At 43.0% G+C, this 25902-nt stretch overlaps 1 protein-coding gene across 2 annotated transcripts; it reads right to left on the bottom strand.

Annotated features, from left to right (window-relative positions):
* Window positions 1-200: 200 nt before the first annotated feature.
* Window positions 201-21683, bottom strand: UTP14A (UTP14A small subunit processome component). 2 transcript variants are annotated; one of them, XM_037147109.2, is made up of 15 exons: window positions 21574-21683; window positions 20612-20687; window positions 19843-19913; window positions 19052-19116; window positions 15869-16011; window positions 15435-15590; window positions 9336-9455; window positions 9144-9238; window positions 8315-8438; window positions 8152-8229; window positions 7315-7705; window positions 4641-5047; window positions 3493-3686; window positions 3268-3367; window positions 201-645 (listed from the first exon to the last, which is right to left on the bottom strand). In XM_037147109.2, exons 1-15 carry the CDS (start codon window positions 21597-21599, stop codon window positions 382-384), a joined length of 2310 nt encoding a protein of 769 aa, XP_037003004.2. In that variant the 5' UTR covers window positions 21600-21683; the 3' UTR covers window positions 201-381. The 2 variants fall into 2 exon arrangements, with proteins under 2 accessions (XP_037003004.2, XP_053518348.1); XM_053662373.1 differs by having other exon boundaries at window positions 558-645; window positions 3581-3686.
* Between the last annotated feature and the right edge of the window lie 4219 nt (window positions 21684-25902).

The following is a 25902-nucleotide window of genomic DNA, read 5'->3' as shown; positions in this document are numbered from 1 at the left end:
GATGCACAGGAGGCAACCTTACATTGATATTTCTCTCCCTCTCTTTTTCCCTTACTCTCTAGGGATAAATAAAGTCTTAAAAAATAAATAAACTTAAATGAGGTTCCCCTGACAAGCACACCTGGAGAAGTGCAATGGGAAACATCCGAAGGTGTCTTGTTTGACTTGGAAATGATTCAACTGGGAGACAACACAGCACATGAGGTTAAAGATAAAAATGCCTTTATTTTTTAAAATGCAGCTTAACTGCAGCCACAGTGTGCTAATGAATTTTTTTTTTTAAATTGATCCGGTAGCTTGGAGTAAAACCAGGCTAGTGGAGGAGCAGTCGGGGCTCCTGGTTCCGGGGACTAAGATATCACTCCTCCAGCAACTCAGTCTTCAGTTTTTCTTCAGCTGTTTTTTGTGACGTAAGGAGAGTCGTTTTGGATTCCTCTGTATTACAGAGAGGTCTGACCTTGACGAAGACCGGTAGCCCACATCCTCTGCTTTTATAGGCTTAATGATATGGCCTGGCTTCGTGACAACCTTGGGCGTTGTCAGCTTTTGGAAGGCCCTTTGGGTGTTCCATGTGGATCCTATAGGGGTCTGGATGGTCCTTTCAAATTGTTGATGGTGAGTAAATGGATATGGAAGCACCCGCACCTGGAAAGGAAGGCAGAGTGACTAGGCATGAGCCAGGCCTGGGGTGCAGTTGTATAATGGCAACTGGTCAGGTAGTGTTGGCTTACAGGCCATAGATCTGCATGATGGGGGCAGTGGGTGAAGCTACTGAGAGGTCAAGGCACCCCAATGCCCCCACATAACCATAGAAGTCTTAATCTGCTTGAGGGCATTTGGGAGCAGAGCAGCCTCATTTGGATTTAGGGTCCCTCCCTTACCCCAGGCTTAGCTATCAATGTAGGGACTGAAAAACCACGCTGACACTGCCCCTGTTGCCGTAGGGTTCCTACGGCAGCACCAGGGCTGCTGTCCTTGAGTCTTCTACACAACCCTCCTGTTCTTGTAACTGCAAGAAACACCCAGGCATTTGTGTATCCCTGTGGATCTTATGACCCTCCTACCCTCTCCATCCTTTCCTTTCCTCTCCTTGACACACAGGATTGATGTTTTAAGGAACCCAAATGTTTACTCCTGAACCCTAAACTCCACCACGCTGCTACACTTAGTTAGTTTCATCTCCTTTGGCATCACAAACAGAACTGGAAGGCACAAGGTAATGGCAAAGGTCATCTCTCTCAGCTCCAGAATTTGGCTTAGAGACAGGAAGTGACTTACTGAAGTAAATTAGCTACAGGGAGAGCAGAACCCAGGCCCCTTTCCTTGCCCAGTACTCTTCTCCACTGATCGCAGCACTATCTTCCGATACATAAATAATCTTTAAACACTTCCCCAATTGCCAAAGAGGAGGAAAAAGATATAAACAGAAAAATGGGGAAGTTATGATCAGTAGTGTTTGGAGATATTCAGTGGAATACTCAAGAAGAGCTGAGCACTGTGAGATGGTGCTGATGGTAGTGATGGATAGATTCTCTTTAGTTTTACTAGGGTTGATAGCTACATCTGTACTTGTCAGCCAAGACAAGAGGAAAAACAAAACACTTGGCCAGAGTGTTCAGCCTTAAAAGGTCTTCTCCCTACCCCTTCAGTTTGAAGCACATTTCATTCTATTGCATGCTAGGACTTACAGTCTATAGCTTATTAAAAAGATGAGGAAAAAATCAATGGAGATTCTGGAAAACCACTGTTAATTTGTTGTGAGTACATGAAAAAAAAAAAAAAACAAAAACAAAGAGATAAGATCCTGGAGGGGAAGGGTGATCTTTGAGGTCTTCTGCCCTTCATTGAGATTCCTGGCCTGGTGAAGTACCCCTTTTCTCCCCTTTATCCTATACCTGCCTGTTCACTGCTTGTTTTCTGGTAATATAGCCTCAACTGGAATTACAGGGTTCACAATTCCATTTCCAAGTGACTGGTTTACAAAATAAAATCAATAAGTGGTATTGAAATGTTATTTCTTCACCTCTTTTGTACCTATTAAATAGTTCTTCCCACCCTGGTGGGTGTGGCTCAGTGAATTGAGCACCGGCCTGTGAACCAAAGGGTCACTGGTTCGATTCCCAGTCAGGGCACAAGCCTGGGTTGTGGGCCAGGTCCCCAGTAGGGCATGTGTTGAGAGGCAACCACACATTGATTTCTCCCCCTTTCTTCCTTCCCCTTCCCTAAAAACAAACAAATAAACAAAAAACCCCAAAAAACAAACAAAAAAACCCAAAAACAACCTCCCCCCTTTTTTTTTTCAAAAAGAAAAATACCAGTATGGTGGTTTCTGGGGGGAGAGGGATTTAAGGGCACTAAATGGTAATGGAAAAAATTATAATCAAGATTATATATTTAAATATGGCCCTGGCTGGTGTAGATCAGTGGATTGAGTGCAGGCTTGCGAACCAAAGGATCACGGTTCAATTCCTAGTCAGGGCACGTGCCTGGGTTGCAGGCCAGTTCCCAGCAGGGGACGACCCACGAGAGGTAACCATACATTGATATTTCTCTCCCTCTTTCCTTCCCTTCCCCTCTAAAGATAAATAAATAAAATCTTTAAAGGGAACACGAAAGGTCACTGAGTCTAATCTCATTCCTGGTCCTCTACATGTGCTCATATTCCGGACCAATACATTCTCTTTGGACTGGCATAAAGTTTTCCCTTGAATTGAACTCTGCCTTTCCTCTAACTTCTACTTTCTATGACTCTACTCCACATGACAGCTTTCAATATACTGCTCAAATTTCCTTCTCTCTTGGGTAAACAGCCCAAGCTCATTATCATATGACACAATTTAAAATTCCTATACTACCCTGAACAAGTACCCATTTGTCTTCATTTTTCTTAAGATGTAGCTCAAATTTTATAGCCTTTGAACATTACCTTGACTATAAATACCAGCCTGAAGAACAGTAATTCTTTCTTTGGTGAGACCCATTTGCTTCAGCATAATCTGGGCTACTAGTTGAAAACACAGATTTGAGGGCCTCACCATTGCTGCAAAGATGATCCCATAAGTCTCAACCTTCTTCCAGGTCAGTATTAAAACAGCAGAGTCGATCTGGAATTATTCATCTCAGAGCCAGTCAGTAAAATCAAAAATAGATTTGACTCCATGATCAAGATCACACTTCCCTCTAGACCACAGAGGACTGGAACATTCCTCTAAAGTAAGAGAGCTGGGCAGCAAAGAGGAGGCAGCTAAAGAGCTCTCCACCCCTTACCTGGTGAGCCGCTGCTTGGATATTTCGCTTCTCATTGATAATCACATTTGGCAAATTCTTGTCTTTTCTTGGAGGACCCTCAGGTGCTTTAATGAGAAACCTGGAAAGTAGAACAGCAGGATGTCTATGAGCATTAAGGACTTAGTCAAAAGGGCAGGGAGGGCCTAGGAGGTCGAGGGGGGAGAACCTCGTGCCCCTCTGACAGGCTTTCTTCCCCGTTCTTACCGCTTTCTCTTCTTGGCACTGGGCTTCAGGCCCACACCACCCCATTCGCCCCAGCCGGGTAGAGTCAGGTCCATGTCCTTTGGCTTACTCTCCTCCATAGCTTCCCTCTTCTCTTTTAAGAAGTCTCTGATGACATCATCCCCAGCAAAAGCTTCTCTTATCATTTGCTTTTGATCTCTCTCCTGTTCATTTTCCTGGGAAGAAACAACAGTGAGATAAGGGAGGGGGGAGGAGCTAAGGAACCTCCTAACTACAAAATCTCCTTGCTAGCACTTTCTGCTCAGCTCTTACCCCTCAATGGTCTGAGACCCTGGCTCTGTTTACTTACCCCTCTACTGTTGTGAGAACTGCCAAAGACTTCAGGGAAGGAGATCTTGTGGTTGGAAGGTTCTGTGGCTACAGCTTGCCTTAGAGTGGTGGTTCAGGCAAGAAAGCTTGAATTTTGGGTCGTGAAATTTTAGCGCCCTCTAGGGGGAAAGTGCTTGAACAATGATGGGCTTGCAATACAGACTGGCAGCCAATCATGCTCCAATTTTCTCTTCTCTAGGGTAAAATTCCCCAGCTCATTATCATATGACAGAATTTTTTAAAACTTTCAGTAGGCAAGCTACAGGGTGGAGGAATGAATGTTCTGTGGTAGGAGGAGGAGGAGCTCCAACTCCAAATGGCCTGGCCAGAAAATAGGCATCCTCCAGCTTATAGCCCTGAAAAGACAGGCCAGGACTCCTTACTTGAGCAATTTCAATTACTTAATCAGGGAGTCCTGGACCACTTGAGATCCCACTTGAGAGCCAACTGAGTAGAGAAAAACCTTGGCAAGAACTCAATGACTCACATTTGAATGTATTGCCTGGGATCTCATCAAAGATTTGCGTGCCTCTCTCTTTGCCCTGAGGGCAGTTGTGGAGTAACCCCAGGAAGGGTTTGGACGCCCAGAACTTAGGATGTGGGAGTCTCAGTGGCACTCACAGATTTGCACCTACCAAACTCACCTGGCCGGCCTGGCCTCATACTGTTGTTGGCCTCTCAACCACTGAAATGTGACCCCAGCTCAACAAACTTCGCTGATTTTACTCCTTGTGCAAGAACGTCACTTTGTGCAACAGCTCTGACCCCCCACAATGGCCCATGACCCTGGCTCTGCTCACCAACTCTTCTATTGTTGTGGGGACTGCCAAAGACTTCACGGAAGGAGACTCTGTGGTTAGGATGTTCTGTAGGTCAATCATTTGCTCCTTCCTTTTCTTCTCCTTGGGAGCACCAGGCTGGTTAACTGGGTTCCTCTCCAACTGCTGCCTTTCTAACGCACATCTGGGAAGCTCCTTATTTTGAAGGCATCCTTCCCTGCCCAGCTCTTCTAGCTCTTCCACAGTCTCTGCTCTCTCAGGCCTCTGCAGCAACAGGGGCTCCTCTTCTTCCCTGGAAGGTTCCTCTCTCTGGACTGGCAACACTGTCCTTGCCGAACTCACTTTTTGCTTCTGCGGCTGATGCTTGTTTTTATTGAGTTTCTGAGACAGTGCCCTCAATTCAGATAGCACCTCCTGGCTGTTAGTATCTGGAGGAAGAAATGAAAGCTGTCAGAAAAGGAGGTTGTGGAAGTTGCCTAGTCAATGACCATTTGTTGAGCACTCTCCAACAAGCAGTTTTTGAGCACCCCTGCATGCTAGACACCATGAAAGGTCTCCGGATGGAGAGAAGACTCCACTTGTTGGGTCTTCTGGTGAGCCCACTAATCATTACCTGCCAAGTAGCAGGCCACGGAGCTGAGTAGTCAAAAGCAAAATGTTGGGAAGCAGATATCCTGGGCCCTATTCCCAGCTTTGTCAGTGACTCACTCTATAACAGGAACGGTAGCTTAATTTCCTCATACAGCAAACCCTGCTTGGGGAGATGGGCCCAAGTCCCAAATGTTATTTTTTTAAAGATTTTATTTTTATTTTTTAGAGAGGTGTAGGGAGGGAGTAAGAGGGAGAGAAACATCAATGTACAAGAGAAACACTGACAGGTTGCCTCTCACACACCCTCAACAGGGGGCCCAAGTCCCGAATTTTAAAAAGGCCCTATCAACTAACAGGTGGTCTCTGAATGCAACTTCATTGTAATTTATTATTTGTAATTCCTAAAATTGTGATTTACTATTTATACTTTACATTGTAATGCCCTACTGTTTGTAAAAACCTTATCCAGCATTGTTTTACCTTTAAAAAATTTTTTAAGAGATTTTATTTAATTATTTTTTAGAGAGGGGAAGGGAGAAAGAAAAACAGGGAGAAAAACATCAATGTGTGGTTGCCTCTCATGCGTCCCCCACTGGGGGAACCTGGCCTGCAACCCAAGCATGGGCCCTGACTGGGAATCGAACCTGCAACCCTTTGGTTCGCAGGCTGGTGCTCAATCCAGTGAGCCAGGCAATGTCTTATCTTAAAGCAGCATTTTGTCACTTGTCATGGTTGAGTCAAGTAGCTCACATTTTTCCAGTCACCAGCAACATCCGAGTAAATACTGCTAGTCTCTGAGAACCCGGAAGAAAACACGGCAGTGACACACCTGTCAATCATCTGCATTGACCCAAGTTGCCTCTATTCCCAAATTCACCTTGCTTTTTTTCAGCTTTGGCTTGAAGCCACTGGAAGAATCTACTTGAGATCTGGGCATTGGAGATATATATGTCTATTCTTCAGGGATCAAGTTTCCTTGCCCATTTTGTTTGGGTTCCACGACTTCCTACTATTTCCCCAAAGGTTTGGGAACATTCTATTTATTGATCATCTGAACAAATCCAAATCCACGTTACATACCACAACCAACTGCTCTATACATTTAGCTACATGGCCAGCTTTGGAGGGGGCTCAGGAGGAGGCATCTGGTGTCCTGTAGTTGTACAGACTGCCCCAAACTCTTGGCCTGGACCACTGCTGGTCTCTGCAATCCTCCTGGAAATTATAACTATGATATTAATCCCAGAACTCTCTAGCTGAAAACCCTAAGGCCCCACGGTACATTCTAAATGGCAGCTCTTTTAATTTTTTGCCATGGAAAGAGATTCTTGCTGTCACCCAAATGCACTATTTCTACAGGAAATATAATCAGATAGCTAGGTGATTCTGAATCTAGGTAGGTCCCGAAGCAGGCTTTAAGGACCTGCTTTCTCCCCAGAATGGAAGCTCTCTGACCTGTCTCAAGGGTGCTAACCTAACATTGTTAATGTAAAAATCCCTTCAAGATAACAGGTAGAAATATAATATGCAAATCAAGTCTGAGCATGGGGTAAAAATTCTAATTTACCATGCACCTTGTGGAGTCATTCACTCCTGTCCAGAAAGTCTTTACCTGTATATCAACCAGCATTTATGAAGTGCTAAAGACAGCACTCCTACTTTACAAACAAAACAGAACACTACAGACAACATTTGAAGACACTTTAGAACGCCTTGAAATCCACCTATGTGTGGGGGTGTGAATGGGTTTCAGATCTGCCACCCCAGCATGTGCACCTCCCTGCTATGGGTACCAGTGACATTAACTCCTGCCCTGGCTTCAAGGATGGTGTAGTCCTGTCTTTCTGAACATTGTAAGCCCTCGAGAGCAGAAAGTGTGTTGGAACACACACTGCACAGCCATGTAGATGACCATTTATTAAATGCCTTTGAAGAAAAATGGTAATCATGATAATCTATTTGCTCTTTGGAGACCCAGGGCACTCTCTTCAAAGTCCCCAGAGCCTCATCATTCTGCAGTGTGTGTGGGTGGGCACAGATTTCCTCTCACAGTTGGTCCACAGCACTTGCACTAAGTTCTCCCTTCCAGTCCACCACAACTCACCTTTTGTTTCTTGCCTGTCCACTGGTTTGGTGTTCTGGTTGAGCCCAGATGTTTTCCTAAGCAATCGCCTTTCTTCAAATTCTTTCAACAAAATTTCTTCCTCTGCCACTGGTCTTTCTTCTCCCTCGTTTTCAGAAACGTCACTGGCCATGGGCTCTGGAAGTTGTTCAGGGTCTTTCTGGATCTCAGCCCCTTTTGCATCACTAGGGTGATCCCTGACGATCCAGGGGTTTAGTCCATCTGCAGTCATGTGTGCCTCATTCACTGCATCGGGGACAAGGAGATCCCCCTCTTCTTCCACGCCTCCCTCTTCCTCACTCTCAGAGGCCACCTGGCGTTTCTGTGTCAGTTCTTTGTTCCTGGCCAACTGATCCTGCATAGCCTGGCGAGCCTGGAAGAAAGTCACAGCACGTGTGCCTTGTCATTAGTGACCCCAGTAACACCTTTGCTGATCCATTTCTTAAAGCTGCCTCCTCTCAATTTGACCTAAGGAATTTTTACTGGCATCTACTCTTTAAACTACACTCAGACCACTGTGCTAATAGCTATGGAATATAATGGAAGACAAAATCTGTGTCCACAAGGAATCAACATGTGAAACAGGAGATTCCTTGTGGGTTTTTTTTTTAAAGCTCCTCTTCTCTTTCACTGGACTTGCCTTCAATGTTCTTTCCCCTTTCATCTCTTCTTTTCCACCTTGTTCCTGGTCAGTTTCCTCTCCGCCTTAAAGATTTTCTGATGCCTTTTTAGATTCCTGGTTTTTCTATTCCTTCTCATGGCTCTTACATAACTCTTTCCTCCAATTCCTCCCATTCTCTTATCCTGATGGTCACTTACCTCCAAGTCATATTTGGCCATAATTGCCTTTGACTTCGCCCATTTTCCACTGTTCTGGTGCTTAAGGCTCATTCGCTCCTGGAAAGAAAGGTCAGAATGAGATCCTTACCACTCACTTTCTGGGGAAAGCTGGCTCAAGGGGTAGGACAAGAGGCAGCCTCACCATCATTCTGGCCTTTTCGAGTTTTTCCAGTTCTTCTAGTGCAGCACTAGGATCAACCTTCCGCAGCTCCTCAAACTCTTTTAGGACTTTCTTGGCCTTCTCTTTCTTCAGAACTCTGTGATACCTACAGGGTAGTGAGAGGAGTATGAGGAAAAATATTTAGTGGAAACACTGATACCACCCACAGAAGTGTACCACCACCCAAGGGGTTTCCTTATATAGAGTTCCAGAATGGATGTCACAGAGCTAGCTGACTGGAGGGAGCCAAGTTTGGGACCTGAGGGGACTGGCAGGCTTCTCAGTCTCTGCAGCCCACAGGGGCAGACCTTTGCTCAGCAAAGGGTTCCTCTGCTCCTACAGTGTAAGGGAAGAGCAGAACATGTTCCAAAGAAGCAAAAAGGTTGGAAGGAAGCTCTGCTGGCCTCAAACAGCTATAGAACTCAGAGCTCATTGTGCAGAAACGCTATATCATACCCTGGAAAGGAGAGAAAATCATTGAACAGTCCTTTTTTTTTAAAAAAGCAAAACCAAGACAGAAAGCCAAAGCCAGAAGAGAGGGCACTACTGAAATAGGTAAAATTTTATGAGATTGGTCTGAGGCGGGGAGGAAGGCTTGTCACTCCTATTTGCAACCTCTTCTATATGACCCCAATTGCCATGTCAAGGGTTCTTTCCTAAAGACTTGTGATCATCCACCTCACTTTCTCTCATGGAACCCAAGGCTAGTTAGAATGAGTCTACTTATTTTATTTTTTTTTACATTTTTATTGAATTTATTGGGGTGATAAGGGTTAATAAAATTATAGAGGTTTCAGGCGTATTTCCTTACTTTTTGCTTTTGATTCTCTTCTCTCTTCGAGCTCTGGCCTCATAGTAGGACTGCAGGGCCCGGGCCCTCTGAAGCTCTGCTCGGCGCATCTTAGCCTACAATGAGTGAGGTTTATAGTGACTCCTGGGCTTGTAGGCAAATGCTGGGAGAAACAGGCCCTGCATGTGTATATAAAAAGCCCATCACACTTACCTCTTCCAGGCTCATGGCTTTGAGAGAGGCCTTTTCCATAGGAGTCAGTAAGGGGTCTGTCACTGGCTGCTTGTTCTTAGAGAGGAGATTAAAAATTTCCTGCTCCAGAGGAGTTCTGGCCTTAAAGAGGTAACAAAATATTCTGAGTCTTAAGCCATGCTCCTACAGTCTCCCTCTTTCCAGCCCTATGACAATCTACTTTGACACCATAATTAGAATCACTAACTGGGTAGGACTGGCTATTACTGTAAGAGAAGACATTCCAGGTTCGCTGCCTAGCTGTGCAGATAAAGCCTTACCTTATTCTGATTTAAGACAACTTCAGCAAGAGGACTCTGAGGTTGCTCTATAATATTACTGCGGTATTGTGTGGTGTTCAAATTATTAATGTAGGTAAAACAGAATGCCATTCTCTTAAAAATCAAAGCAGGATGCCCACAAGGTAAATGCTGGCCAGACAGAGGCAGAGTAGTACCAAACGTCAGTTTTGATAGTTGCAAAACAAAATGGTCCCTGTGTTGTTATATATACAGTGTAGTTAGGAACCTCAGATTCATATAAGCCTCCTTTTAAAAATATTTCTTGAAGAAAGGGGAGATTGGGTCTAAGATAAACACAACAAGATATTGCCTTAAAAAAACACAACCTTTATGCCCTCACCGGTGTGGCTTCATTAGTTGGCCGTTGTCCTGCAAAGGGAAAGGTCACCAGTTTGATTCCCAGTCAGGACACATGCCTGGGCTGTGGGTTTGGTCCCCAGCTGGGGTGCATACGAGAGGCAGCTGATCAATGTTTCTCACACTGATGTTTCTCTCCATCTCTTCTTCCCTCCCTTCCCCACTCTCTAAAATAAATAAGCAAAATCTTTAAAAAAAAAGACCTTCATATAATTAGACTTCTTCCTGACAGAAAGAATTAAAATCTTTTTAATTAAAAAAAAATTGGTATTTACCCCAAATTTACAGGAATGTTTTTTAAAAAAGATTTTATTTATTTTAGAGAGATGGGGAAGAGAGGGAGAAAGAGAAGGAATGAAACATCAATGTGTGGTTGCCTCTAGCACACCCCATACTGGGGACATGGCCTGCAACTCAGGCATGTGCCCTGACTGGGAATCAAACCCGCGATGCTTTGGTTCGCAGGCCTGCGCGCAATCCACTGAGCTACACCAGCCAGAGCCTAAAATCTTTTTAATTTTTTAAAAAAGATTTTACTTATTTATTTTTAGAGGGGAAGGGAGGGAGAAAGAGAGGGTGAGAAACATCAGTGTGTGGTTACCTCTCATGCACACCCTACTGGGGACCTGCTCTAAAACCCAGTGATGTACCCTCACTGGGAACTGAACTGGCAATCCCTTGATTTGTAGGCTGACACTCAATCCACTGAGCCACACCAGCCAGGGCTCAAACTGACTTTGAGCCATCTTCTAACTTTGGTCCCAGTTCCTCAGTTTCTATTTAACTCTGCATGCTAAGTAGTCTCTATATGTATGAAATGAATGGACTGTGAACCAGTTACTTCACATGTCAGCCAAAGACCTCCTTTATTGCTTGACTGACAAAGTGAGGATGGCCAAAATAATCTGGCCAATCATGACATGGTCCATTTTTGCAATGCACAAAGATAGTCCTGGGCAACAGAGCCAGTTTCAAACCTCCTACACACTTTGTATGTGGTTTTTTTTTCAACAGCTATATACATCATGGTCACAATCAAACTTAAAAATATCTAGACAAATGCATAAACAAACATCATCATAAATTACACAGTGCTATTGACTTAACCATAAACCTATTTCATTGAATAGTAAAGGTAGATGTTCTTCCATTTTTAGTTTTTGCAGTAGTGATCAATCACGGGCTACAAAGTGATTTATATTACAATGTTGTAATCTCCCTACAATTCAATTCAATTCAATTCAATTTACAAACATTTAATGATTGCTGTTACATTCTAGGTACTTGTAGAGGGTGCTGAAATGCACAACTGATTAAGATCATTCCTGTCCTCATAGAGCTCACAGCCTTTCAGAGGAAAGAGACACATGCATCATTAACAACATAATAGGTTAAAAGTTAGTGTATAGGAGTAATCACAGAGGAATGATTAATTCTGATCAAGGAGTGGATTAGACTTGGAGAAGGAAGAGAGTTGACTTAATTTTTAAATTAGGCTTTGTTTACGGTGTAAGCACAATTTTGTAAGGGGGGGCAGCAAGTGGAGAGATGGGTATAAGCAAATACAGATACATGGAAAGGAGACTTAAGGGAACAATGTGTTGTCCAGTGCAGCTAAAACACTACGTGTGTCTGTCTCTCTCTAAGTGGAGAGCCTTTTGAAGGATCTGAAGCAGGACAGTGACAACTGGCTTTATGTTTCACAAACAAAATCCTGGTGGTTGTGTGAGGGGATATAAAGGGTGGGGCAAAAGTAGGTTTACAAGTGTTAGTACACAAAAGAGTTTATTGTCACATTATTATCTATTAATTACTAAATTCTTTTCCATATGAACAACTGTAAACCTACTTTTGCCTCGTCTGGTATGTAAAGTGGAAAGGCGAAAAGTTGAAATTGAAAATGAAAATGAAAAGAGGAACTGGGGCTCTGAGAGCTATTACAGAGACAGAATTTACAGACTAACCCCTGTCTGGGCTGAGGGGGAGAGTTAATGGGAGGAGAAGTCAGAAGGCTGAGGTTTTCAACCTAAGGGGCTGGGGTATGGAGTCATGCTGTTGACTGAGTTACAGAATGAAGGTGGTAGTACAGGGTTGGGGAGTCTGGGAAAGGAAAATGCCAGGTTCACTATGTTGTGTGTGAAGCTTAAGATGCATAGGGGAGACTGGGGGTAGCCTGTGAGTCACTGAATCTGGGACTGAACTCAGAAGGAAGGGGCTGACAATGATCTGTAGCATATATGGGCAATAGTGCTAAGTCACAGAATTCAAAGAGCAAGAATAAAAAGGACTAAGAAAGACAGATAAAAATCAGGAGTACGTCACAGAGGCCAAGGCAGAAGTTTTAAACAATGCGATGTGTCAGTAGGGTCAAACTGGCTGACAATTGGGAGGGTTTAGGATGTGGCGACTAGGTCTCTCACTAATGGCCTATGAAAGAAGTTTCAGTAGGGCAGTAGGGCAAGAAGGTAAGAGAACACAGATAGCAGTGGAGATCAGCTCTTCCCAAAGCATGTTCTTCATCAGCTAACGAGATTGGCTTCATTAAAAAAAAGTGTAGCATTTAACTTATTTTAGTAATATCTGTTTGTACACTCTGGGTTAGAGTAAATCAAAGGGGTTTCTTACTATCTTTTCATAGACTTTAAAAGGATAATGTATATTGGGAATCGCCAATCTCCAGTAGGGGCAGGCAGCATTTTCTATCAATGGGATCCCACCCCCACCCCTTTTGAGGGCATAATGAGAAACTAAGGTTTTGAGGTGAACACTCTGGAAAATGCCAGTGTAGGCTGCTAGTGGGGGGAAGGAGAGAGAGGCTGCGAAGTTACCTTATATCATAGCTAGCGCTTTGCAGTTTATAAATACTTTCACATGCATTGCCCCATTTAATTCCTCTCAGCTAGACTCCAATGGAATTTTAGGAAGCTGGACCAAAACTATACCGCAGACTTTTTGGATTAAAAAAAACATTTTTTAAAATTTGTTTTTAGAGAGAGGGGAAGGGAGGGAGAAAGAGAGGAAGAGAAACATCAATGTGTGTTTGCCTCTTGCACGCACCCAACTGGGTACATGGCCTGCAACCCAGGCATGTACCCTGACTAGGAATCCAACCAGCAACCCTTTGATTCACAGGCCAGCGCTCAATCCACTGAGCCACATCAGCCAGGACACATTTTGGATTCTTTTTTTAAAAAAAAAAATATTTATTTATTTATGTATTTATCTTTAGAGGGGAAGGAGAGAGGGAGAGAAACATCAATGTATGGTTGCCTCTAGTGCGTCCCCTGCTGGGAACTGGCCTGCAGGGAACTGGCTTGCAACCCAGGCATGTGCCCTGACTGGGAATCGAACCGCGATTGTCTGGTTCGCAGACCTGCACTCAATCCACTGAGCTACACCAGCCAGGGTTACATTTTGGATTCTTAATCTCCAGAAATACTAGTATGTTACTAGTCCTTGGTACCTTCCACTTTTTTTTAGAGAGGGGAAGGGAGGGAGTAAGAGGGACAGAAACACCAATCTGTTACTTCTCACACATGCCTCAACCAGGGACCAAATGTGCAACCCAGGCCTGTGCCCTGACTAGGAATGGAACCAACATTGCTTTGCTTTGCAGGGCAATGCCCAACCAACTGAGCCACATCAGTCAGGGCAGTAATGTACACTTTTAAGTTCTAAGAATAGAACTAAGAGTTGCTAGCTAGAAAGCACCTCTTATTTCTCTGTGCCACACTGGCATCATTTTTTAAAAATGAGTGTTAGTGTGAATGGTCCAGCAGATTCAATGGATAGTCTCTGAGTCATTCTGTCTCATACAGGGAGTTCCTGGAGAGCAAAGGTGCCATTATCAGTGCAATCTTCACCTGCATCTCATCCTAATACCCAATTCAGTATTTTCCCATAATCTCTAAGATTACACTGTCATTTGGAAAAAGCAAGGTGCAGAAGACTATGTAGTAGTGCACTACTAATTTTTGGTAAATATGAGGTAAAGAGAAATATATCAGTAAAACTCAAGTTAACAATAACCAAAAAAAAAAAAACAAACCCAAACAAACACCTTATAGAAGTGGTTATACCTGGGTGAATATGGGGATAAAAATGATCAGACGGGGACAGGGGTGGGGTCAGACTTTTCACTATATATCATCTGTACCTTTACAATATTTTTGAATCCTACGAATTATATTACCTCTTAAATTTTTTCCTAAAGTCTCCCTTCCATCCTGCAGCCACACTTTAAACCTGATCTCTTTTTCATGTGGAAAAGGAAGCATCCTAGAAAGAGAATGGCAGAAACAGAGCTTATCCCCGCCATAAGCAACCACTTGCTCAATTTCTAGCTATGACAGCAAGCCATGTTTAGTTTGATTGGCTTTAATTATTTCAAGTCCCTGACATACAGGACACTATCATTCCTGGATTTTGAGGAAAAAACAAAACCATTCTCACACGTGTTGTGGGAGGGGGGGGCGGATTCCTAGAAAGCAGAGGGAAAAAATAAACAGGGCCATCTGCTCACGTTTTGGGCACTGGTGTTTTTGCCCATTTAAAAAAAAACTTAAGACTGAATATCCCATTATAGACTCCATAACCAATGGTGTATGGAAAAGAAAGGCTAGCTATTCTGAAGCAGTTGTTCACAGACTAAAGCAAAAAAATCTTGAGACTTTATGGACCCATGTAGGATTACCAACTTTTCATTCTGCCAAGGGCGTAACGACTGCCCCACCCCCAACTCCATCCTTCAGTATTACCATCATGCCATAAAAGAAAAGCTGTTTTAATACCATTAAAGTGGAAAGAATCACCTTGTAATAAGAGCCGGCAACCCTACACCCACCATACTCACAATTATCCTTCAGCTTTGGATGAATGAAAAATTTGCCAGGGATCAATGTTTGGGAAACTCGGGTCTAGAAAATTTTCTACAGCTCAGTCATAATAAGTTCCTTGCTAAGATTCTATCAGCAATGTTATAATTTAATGTGATCTTCCTTTTCAAGCAAACTTTTGAGTCTGCTGTTCATATATCCCTACTAAGGCATCGGTAATGCCACTGAATTCCTGATTCTCCCCAGATCAGAATGTGGCTTTAGAAGCTTTTTAAAAACTGTGATGTGAACAAGAAAACATATTTTTCTCTCCAAGCAATTCGATGTTTTAACACAAAGACACGGAAATAACCATGTACTGCAAGCTACAAACTGATGCTGTAAGAGCAACTATACAGCCACTGTGGCTAGCTACTGCACGACTGACAATGAGTCTTGCCACCCTCTTCTTTCCCTTTCTAATAAACTACAGTGACTGCAACTAGAATTTCAGTTTAACATGTCCAACCAAATAAACTGTACACCCTGCAATCTCTACACTGTACAATCTCACTCTTCAAGATATGGTTTCTTTGTATTGCACTTACATTCCAGCCATTGAGCACATGTTCAATGGGAGCAAAGGCTGACTGCTCTTTCTTGATGGGGAAAACCAACTGCTCTGCTTGTCGGTTCTTCAGAACGATGGGATCCCATTTGGAGAGGGCCTGTGAGGTTTTATTGAATGCCACTTCTCTGTGGATCTGAAATAGGGAAGGTATACAAGAGAGCCATAAAATTAGGCATCAAACTCAAAGGACAAGTGGGAAAGTAGGAAGCCATGTTTCTTAGCCCAAGGAAAAATAATCAGGATGCTAGAAATTACTTATTTCTCAGGACTGTACTTTCCCCAAGATTAATCTTTTCCACGGTGAGGCAATCACAACAGCCTCTTGCACTTGTCAGGCTTTCCCCTCCTGTTCATGGTGGTTTTCCCTGATTAGTTCAATTTCTTCCCCTTAATGGATACTTTGCAACTCACCCGCTCAACTTCCTCTTTGTTAAGGGGTAATTCCACAGTCTTCTTTGATTTGATTCTATTCAATTGCTTTTTCACAGTGGCCAACGAGGATGAAGTTTTAACCGGCTCAAGCAGATCTGAAAGGACTAGCCTTTCTCCTGATCCTGTAGAAAGGCCAAGCTTTCTGGTCAGGCTGAGAAGCAAGGCAAAATCTCACTATCGCATAGGCAGATGTCTAAGCAGAAAATGCTGGCAGATGGGCAAGTGTGCAGGGAAGCACAAATAACTTCTCTTTAATCACTAGCCACAGTGGCACCATCACTTCCTTACATTCTCACACATGTTGGAAGGTACAAGGGAGAAGAAAATTATTTTAAAAAGTTACATTTTTCTCTTGGTCTTTCTGTTTTCACTCTTGCACCACTGCATTTCATTCTTCACACATCAGCCAAAGTGATATTTTGAAAATGTAAATCATGGCATTTCGTGATCCTGCTGAAAATCCTCCAATGGCTCCCCTTATACTTGGAATTAGTCATCCCTTTGTATCCACTGGTTACAAGACTGCCTGTGATACCAAAATCTAAGGATGCTCTAGTCCTTTATACAACATGGTATAATAGTTGCATGTAACCTACCTTTTCCATATAGGTTGCACCAAGGTACATTCACACATCGCTCTATTTCCATGGATTCAGCCTAGTGCTTGGCAAGGGGTAAATTAACCTGTTCCTTTTTGGAATTTTATGGGATTTTTCCCTCTTAAAATATCTGTAATCCAAGGTTAGTTGAAGGTAATTATATGAAAACCAGGCTGATGGTATTGACCTAAAGGACAGAACTCTATGTGACCTGGTCCCATAGGGGATCTTAGTCTGTCACTCCAACCTTGTCATCCCCACCTCCACTATGCTCCAGTTACATTAGCCTTCTTCCTGTTCTTCAAACATGATGAGCCTGTTCTTCCTTAGAGCCTTTGTAGTAGCTGCCCCCTTGCCTGGAATGCTTTCCTCTGTTTGCATTGACTTTTCTTGTCATTAAGATCTCAGCACTTTGCCTCTGAAGACCTTCCATGACCAGCCACTTAGTCACTTCACTGCATCATCCTGTTTTAATTCTTGTCTCCACCCCCACCCCAAGAAAATGTCTTATGCAATGGTTTATACTTCGCTGTAGTCCAATATCAAAACCAGTGATTTTCGACCCCTTTCATCCCAAGGTACATTATAAATTAATTACTAAAATTCTGCAACACACCAAAAAAATGTATTTTTGCTGATCTTACAAAAAATAGGTATAATTTCGAATCATTCTTAACAGAAGGCTATTGTGTTGGCTGCTGTCATTTTTTAAAATTTGACAGTCTAATGGAAAGGAGGTCAGTGCCCCTGACTAAAGTCAGATACTGCATATTTTAAGAATTTTTGTAGTCATCTGAAACTGATATAGTAGAAACGAAGTATTTGCTGAATGAATAAGCTTGGGAGAATGTAATTTGTTCTGGGAAGTTACAGTTAATGGTTACTAGAAGAATATAAGCCACTTAAGATGTGAATGTGGTGAAAAAGATTTGGCATCTAGACTTGGTATCAGGTTGAAATACCAATTCTGCCATTTACTAGGTCAGGAATTCTAAATAGGGGCAATATAATATCATTCTCCTACCCAGGAGGTGAAAACTGTTTTTTGGGGGGAGATGTTAAAAAATCTTAATACAAAGTTTTGCATTCCTCAGAAGCTCAAACCTGTGTAACAAAATCACATTTCTTAGCATCTGATTTCCCAGCCAGGGTGGGAGGAGAGGGAGGTAGCAAAGGGCCCCAGCCCACTTTGTGCCCTCTCCTGACTGTAAGCTGAGCTTCCAGAGGTGACTTCGAGGCATCCCCCTATCAGTCTTCCACCACCTTGGTTTGCTCCTGTCAAGTCTGTACCCTCTTCTTCCTTTTGCCTCTGGCCCATCACGCCCCACCCCCATATCATCTAGTATCTACTGGAACCTCTCACCTCTAGGGCTTCCGGGGAAGCAGCACCTTCTCTTCTCCCACCAAGAGGCCCCTGCCAGGCCCTTTCTGCCCTGGATGTGGGACTCACACGGCTGCCCCCCTCTCCTTGAGGTCAGGGGCTGAGCACTGCCATCTCATTCATTCATGGGGAAACAGTGCATGAGGGGTAGTGGAGCCCTGGGGGCCACTGGACTGGGTATGGCTGGGGTAAAGGGGATAGCAGTGTGCTTTCTTAAGCTGAAAGTGCTGGGGTTCAGGCTGCATGGAACCCGCTCCCTGGGATCAGCCCCTCTACTCAGGGAGTTCTTGTGGGGACAGTGGGATCTTCTGGGACTTGCAGATAGGGGTGGCCAGTGGGGAAGTAGCCTCCTCAGGGGGTTGGGGTAGAGTTGGGGCTTCCCCACCACCACGCCTGGCCAGGACTCCAGGGTTAGGGGTTGTTCTTGAAGGTGCAGAGGGGAGTCCCACAAATGCTGCTATGGGTAGGGTGGGGCTGGGGTGCAGTGTAGCCAGTGTTTGACTTTCTTTTCAAGTGGGGGCAAATGGGAGAGAACGCAGGGTGAGGCAAGTTCTCCTGCTTGGCCATTGTCTGTCTGTCTGCAGTGGTTTCTGTTTCCAGGAAGGTGTGGCAGGATCTTAAGTCATTCCCCTCCCCTCCTAGGCCTCCTGCTATATCTGGAGGACCTGTCTGGTTTCTGGTTTGGCTGGGGTCCCATGAGGATGAGACCCTTCAATAAAGGATAGCAAATAGGCTCCTCAGGGGAGCAATAGAGAGAAAAGGTCAAGAAACACTGTATTAGGTGAAAGCATTTAAGTAAGTAACTTAACTAATTTGAGCTCCAGTAGGAAAAAATTATATGCCTGTTGCAACTCAAAGCACTGTTAGAACTGAAATAAAAATGAAATCATGGACATGATTAAGCTAATGAAAGGCAGCTGTCTTCACTCATGTATCTCTATCCTAGAAGTAGCTCATCAAGCCAGTGGGAGACCTTGACCATAGCCTTTTAGGCTTTCTTCTAGAAATGAAAGAAACACAAGGACATCTGACTGCCCTTCTGCACCCACTTACAGGTAAATATTTATAGGATGACCCATTAATCACATAAAAAAAGTTCCTAGGTGGCGGGAGGTGAAGTGACCATTATACTTTTGGAACTCCACAAGCTCTGTGCAGAGACAGCTTCCTTTGTTAACTTACCTTCACAACTGACCATGAACTCTGACACCTTCAGACTAGCCTCAGATCTCTCAGCCAATTTCCGCCTGAAATTTAGGCAAAACAGAATATAGAAGGAATGGACATATTTTGCTGAGGAACAAATACTTACCTCTTCAAACAAAGCTTTGATTTCCTGTATTTTTCTTCTAGATTTAGGTTTTGTCATAAAGCAACGAGGAAATCAGTTCCTAACCTGGACTTGGTAGTCTAACTATCTCTTAATGTAGACTTAACACCTCAAAAACACAAGGCAATACAAGGTGGGCAGTTTAGCAGTCCAATGGAAAAGGTATTGGACGTGGATTCAAATGTACCTGGATTTGAATCTTGGATCTGCCACTATGAGCACAGTGACTGTGAGTCAAGTTAATTAACTTCTCTTAACGGGGATAAGTAATGTCTACTCAATGCTCCAAAACTCTAAGTATGGATTCAGTAAGAATTCATATGCATAGAGGTCTAACACAATAATACCTACAAATTATACAATGTTGACTACATGCTTGGCATTAGTTTAAGATCTTTACATTTATTAACTCATTTAAATTCATAACAACCCTATAAGGTAGTTACTATTATTAATCTTATTTTCTAGTTGAAGATACTGAATGCAGAGAGGACACAAAATTGTCCTATGGAGTCTGTCTCCAAAGTATATGCTCTTGAGGCTGGCACTTGTGTCTTCATTGTCTTAGGCACTCAATGACTGTTGTAGACAAATCTCATGGGATCAGCTAGTCATAACCTGCCCAAGGCAACAAGAATGTTACCTATTCTTTCCATCTAGGGAACTGATTGCTTCCAGGAGCTTTTGATGCTTTCGCTCTGCACCACTGTCCTCCTACACACAGAAAAGGAAAAACCATCAGAATGATGAGGGGAGGGAAAAAACACCATGGAAATTGAAGCCCATGTAAAATGTCTTTCATTTGGTCAGTAGGGAGTCAGGTGAGGTCTGGCATGCAGATCTGAAAGAACTGCTTCAAAAACCAAACTCCATCATTATAGAGCCTTAGTAACTGGGAACTAATGTTATGCCTGTCTTAACTTGTTTTGGGATGGAAAGTGCTATGGGAATAGTATTTCTATATAGAATGTATAATGTGATCTGACACAGAAACCCTCACATTAAAAAAAAAACTTAAGTAGTTTTGTCAAAAGAATTCCATAGCATCTGTTGGAGATCCAGCATAATTATGTATACTGCAGTCAGACACTTAACTCTCCACAGAAATCCAAATCTGGGAAATAGGGAGATCCTATAATGAGGACCACAGGTTTTGTTCTTATATATTCAACTATACTTATTCAACTTGAAGACAGTGACTGTATTTTATACATTCTTCAAACTCCCATAGCACTCAAGACAGGTATCTTATACACGAATTTATAAATTATAAATAACCATTTATAATTTATTTACAAGACCTACACAGGTATCAACAATGTTGATACCCTTTCCTTTTCCAGGAATGTGCTGTCTATTCTAATTTTGAGGCAGAAGGGAACTGGAGAAGACAGTTTAGCAGTTGTGCCCACCTCATCTTCACTGGTGCTCAAGGGGTAGTCGTTTGGAAAATCTTCTAGTTCTTCCTGTTTGCTTAAAGCCATAAGGCTGTTAAAGGAGATAAAAGAGAAATGTTATCACTTCAAATAACTTAACAAAGGGTGAGCAGTGGTTGGTGATGTCCATATAGAACTGCATGAAAAAGATCTACCATCTTCAGTGACTGAAACTGCATTTACCATTGACCTATGGGAGGCTATAAAAAGATCAGACCCTAGGTAAGGTGACAGAAAATGCTGTTCCTGGCCCTTGAGGTAAGGCAGTTTCACTATTAATATTTCTAAGTATCCTCCACATGGAATAAACCTTTATAGGTGCAGCTTACTCAGAAGTGACATCTTGATCACTTGTTCCCAGGAATGACGAAACAGAACTGGCTAAGTTCTGAGTAAGCCATTTTCCCTGGGGCTTGCTAGGCAAAGTCAGTTGATAACTAAGGATATTGGTACCCAGGCACAAATTATGGAATCTCTATCAGTCTTCACAAGGCAAACCGTGCTAAATGGATTATGTGTACTTCCCCTAGTGGGTGGGATGAAACATCAGAGTAGAAAACGTCGCAGATGGCTCTCATCAGCAAAGGTTCCAAGGGAGTCCATAGCGCAGGCAATGCCTGCGCAGAGAACTGAAACGTGCCCAGGCAGCTGCAGAAAAAGGAGTCACGTGACGAGAGCAACGCAACACACTAATTTAGCGGGAGAGGATGAGACCGAATCAGGACCACAGTGATAAGGCTACAAAGCTGGGAAGCGCTGGGAGCGAATTAAGTTAATAAAAGGGTTTTAAAGGACGGATCGCAGAAACGGTAACGAATGCGCGTAGTCCTGGGAGAGGAACGTGTGGCATCTATTGAAAAGCGGCTTCCACGTCTCAAACTCTGGGGAACCCAGAGTCCAAGGAGACCCAGACTCCCCAACTCATCTTCACCCCTCACCTCTCGGCAGGCCGTATCAAGCTCATCTCAGCAGTCTGTCTCTCACATGGACCAGGAGCGGAAGCTAAAAAGAAAGCAATTTCCGTACCGGCCGCAAAGCAATTTCTGCTTCCTCCAATCACGCGCGACACGTCGCGTCATTTCCGGCCCGCCCCAGGCTTGCGTGGAACTGGAGGCGCTTTGGGCGGGGCCTGGCGGAACCCGGGAGCAAGGAGATTAAAGCCGTCAGTGGGCGGAGCTTTGCTTGCCCCACCCAACCCTCTAGTGTCCAAAGCGCGGCTGTAAGTCCTCCTGGTCCCTGGTTTCCAAGCGGCGCTATGTGGGGCTCCAGCCTTCGCTGTGTCTGCCTGATCCAAAAGTGGATGCTCCAGCTCCCGTGTTGGACAGCGTCCTGCGAGCCTCCCTCCGGCCAGGTCCAGACTTTACAAACACCGGAGAAGTGGCCAGCACCGTGCTACGCCCCTGCGATTCGTCAGTAAACAAAGCAGGTTTCCTCCTAAGGAAAAATCCCCGTTCATCCTATGCCCCCTTGTCATTGCAGCTGTCTAGGTTACTCCTTCCCTATGTAACAAAGTTTCATCCAAGGTGGGACTGTCGGTGGCTGCAAAGTAATGTATAAAACATTCTTGGCGTTGATTCTTTTAGGCCACGCCCATTTTGTTGTCACCCCACCATTCCACTGAAACTGCTCTGGACAAGATCATCAGTTACACCCAAAGTTGTTATGTGAGATGGATACTTTTCAGACTTTGTCTTCCAGAACTTTGTGTGGTACTTGATACTATAGGTTTGTTTTCTTACATTCAAGAACAGTTTTTGACCATTTACTATGTGTCACACCTCTAGGCACTGGGGATACATCGGGTGAACAAAACAGACATGTTTCTTGGCTTCATAGAGTCTACTTTCTAATGGGATTAAAACAATTTTATCTGTTGAAACTCCACCTGTCCTCCATGACATTAGCTTTATGACCATCTTCCTCAGTCCTCTGCTGGCTACTTTTTCTGTACTTACTTAATAAATGATGATGCTCCTCAGCTCGTGTGTCAACCCTGTTTATTTATTCCAATTGTATGAGAACTCTAAATCTCCATCTCTAGTCCAGATCTCTTTATTGAGCTCCAGACTAGTATCTCGGATTGCTTCCTGGCAATCCTTTCTGTCTCACAGGCACATCAAACATGAAGTATTCAATAATTTTTATCTTGCCCACCAGAATTCTGTATTTTTACATCTCCATAACCAGCACCATCAACTACCCAGTTAGTCAAATCAAAAGTCTGAGAGTCATCTTAGATTCCTCTCTTCCTTATGTTTCACAGTTGTTCCCTCATTTTGTCAGTTTTATTTCCCAAATTTCCTTCATATATCTTTCTACCTTTCCATCATTTTTGCCATGTATCAGACCCTTGCAATTTCAAGCCTCTGTTATTTCCCTAATCTGTTATAGAAAAGGGGAGCATTACAGCATATTGATGAAGAGCATGAATTTCCAACTGGACTCTCTGGGTCTGAATCTTATCTCTTCTACTTAGTAGCTTTGTAATTCTTGGGTAAGTCACTTAACCTCTCTGTGCCTTTCCCCCTCATCTTTAAAATGGCTATGATAATAGTACATTGGCTGATTGTGAAGAGTAAATGAATTAATATACATAAAGTGCTAGAATAAATGGAAAGCCTTTAGAATAATACCTGTCATATTAAATGCTCAATGAATGTTAGCTATAATAATTATTTTTACTGGCTTTTCCGTCTTTAGTTTCTCTTCATCCAATCACATAAGTCTGACCATGTCCTGCCCCTACTGAAATGATGCAAATACTCCCTCATCACCTTCAAGATAGAAAAATTTAAAAAATCCTCTTATCTACCTCTCTAACCTTTTTGGAATTGCTTGCCACTTCTCACAAGGCACTTTAAATTTTTATGGGCAGATGATGTTCTCTTAATCTTATATAAAGTATGAATAAAAGCATTTAAAACTTGACATGTTTGCTGATTTATACTTAATCTAAGTAAAGACTGTGTTTGCTATGCAAATGCAACTTTGGGACAAGTCCCCGAGGTGTCCTCCTTCTCAGCTCTAACCAGGTTGCTGCCCCATTTCCCTCACATGTAGACAGTCAATGCAGTGCTTCCTCTAAGAACTAAAGGAGGTAGAAGGAGCCTGCACTGCAGAGAACTGGGGGAGAGTTTTGGGAAAAGGAAACAAGTACACATAGACCCTCTGGCTTGGAAAGGGCTCGTTATAATTTAGCTATTGAAAGACTACTGTAGTTGAATGGTGGTAAAACAAGAAGATAAATATAACAGAGAAGGATGGAGAAGTGGGCAAGGTTCAGGTCTTTTTGCACTTTGTAGGCTATGGTAGAATTTGGATTTTACTCTATATAAAATGGGCTACAAATAAAGGGGTTACATAAGAGAATAACATGATCTAATTTTTATTTTTATTTTTTGTTGACTTTAGAGGGGAGAGAGAGAGAGAGAGAGAGAGAGAGAGAGAGCGAGCCTGATTTGTTGTTGCACTTATTTATGCCTTCATTTGTTGCTTCTTGTATTTGCCCTGACAAGAGATCAGAGTGCAACCTTGGCATATTGGGATGATGCTCTAACCAACTGAGTTATCTGGCCAGGGCTAAATTTTAATAAAATCACCTTGGTTGTGTGCGTGGAGAATGAATTGGAGGTGGGCACTGGTGGAGGCAGAGAGACCGGTCTGTTAGCTATTACTAATACAGCAAAATATGGTGATGGCTTGGAATCGGGTGGTGACTCTGGAGATACAGTCATTGATGGCTCTACCAGAGGTGTGGGAGGTAAGGGAAAGAGAAAGATTATGCCTATGTTACTGGCTTGAATGCAGTAGCCTATTAAAATGCAGAAGATTAGTGATGGAGGGCACAGATTTAGGGAGTGAGACCAAAAGTTCAGTTTAGTACTTTTGAGGTTTGATAGCAAGATGCCTAAGTGGGAAATCAACTATGTAACTGGATACAGGAGCTATGAAAGAAGATTACTTAAGAACTTTTGGTCTTGATTAGAACTATTAGTGATTATTAGTAAATAAAAAATACATATCTCCTCCCTAAAGTATGTTTATATGTCAACTGACTTACATTTCACAAAATTTGTAACATGACAACAAGTGTGATTTTATCATAAACTCATGAAGTTGTATGCCATGTAACATCTAACTTAGTTCTTGAACATAGTAGGGGCTCATTATAAATGTTTTTTGAATTAATGAGCAAATAAAGTCATCTTGTTCATCTTTTATTATTCTCATAAAAGATGCACAATAATTATTTGCACATAATTTTAGAATTAACAATGTGTTTGCTATGGTCGGGATGTTTGTAGCCCTCCCAAACTCATACATTGACATATTAATTCCCAAGGTGATGGTATTAGAAGGTGGAGACTTTGGAGGTGATTAGGTCACGTGGGTGGAGCACTCTTGACCCCCCTCCCCCATAGAGCTCTCTTGACCTCTTCTACAATGTGAGGACACAGCAAGAAGGCACTGACTATGAATCAGACATAGGGCTCTCACCCAGTTATGCTGGCACCTTGATCTTAGACTAATAACCTCCAGATCTATGAGAAATAAATTTTTGTTATTTATAAACCACCTGGTCTTTAGTGTTTTGTTATACCAGCCTGAAAGAACTTAGACAGTGCTTTTATGTTGCTTATGCCAATTTATTATTTTTTATTTTTTTAAAAATTTGAGAGTGCATTTATTAAATCTGGGGACAGTGAAACAAGGAAGGGCTTAGGGTAGAAAAAGCAACAGGAAAGAGCCTAGGTGGGGCTGCTTTGGCTCATTAAAAATGGGACCTTGGAGACAGGTTCAGTGGGTTAGACCAGGATGAGCTGTTGCTGCCCTTTGCTCCCCTCATTGCAAGTCTCTTGGGGATCCTTAGAGTTTAGGAGATACACAACTGCGAGGGAAAAAGAAAGGGGAAGAGAAAGTTCTTTCTCGCCAGCACCTGTCTCATGAGTTGGCTTTTATGTTGGCAGGCGGGCATGCCTCCAGGTAGAGGAATGAACTTTTTTCTTTTTCTTAAACTTTTTATTTTGATGTAAGTGTAGATTCACATACAGATTATAGAAAGTAATACAGAGATCCTGTGTGTGCTTTACCCAGGTTAGTACAACAAGGATGTTGATATTGACTGATACAGTCCAGGTACAGAAAAGTCCTGATGCCATGGGGATGAGTCATGTGGCCCTTTTGTAGCACACCCATTTTCCTCCAACCCCTGCCTCCTCCTTAACTCCTGGAAACCACTGATTTGTTCTTTATTTCTATAATGTTCT

Source organism: Artibeus jamaicensis, unplaced genomic scaffold (assembly GCF_021234435.1).
Source record: "Artibeus jamaicensis isolate MK-2021 breed Jamaican fruit bat unplaced genomic scaffold, CSHL_Jam_final contig_240, whole genome shotgun sequence".
Lineage (NCBI taxonomy): Eukaryota > Metazoa > Chordata > Mammalia > Chiroptera > Phyllostomidae > Artibeus > Artibeus jamaicensis.
The sequence above is the reverse complement of the archived record's forward strand: the minus strand, read 5'-3'. Positions and strand labels throughout refer to the sequence as shown.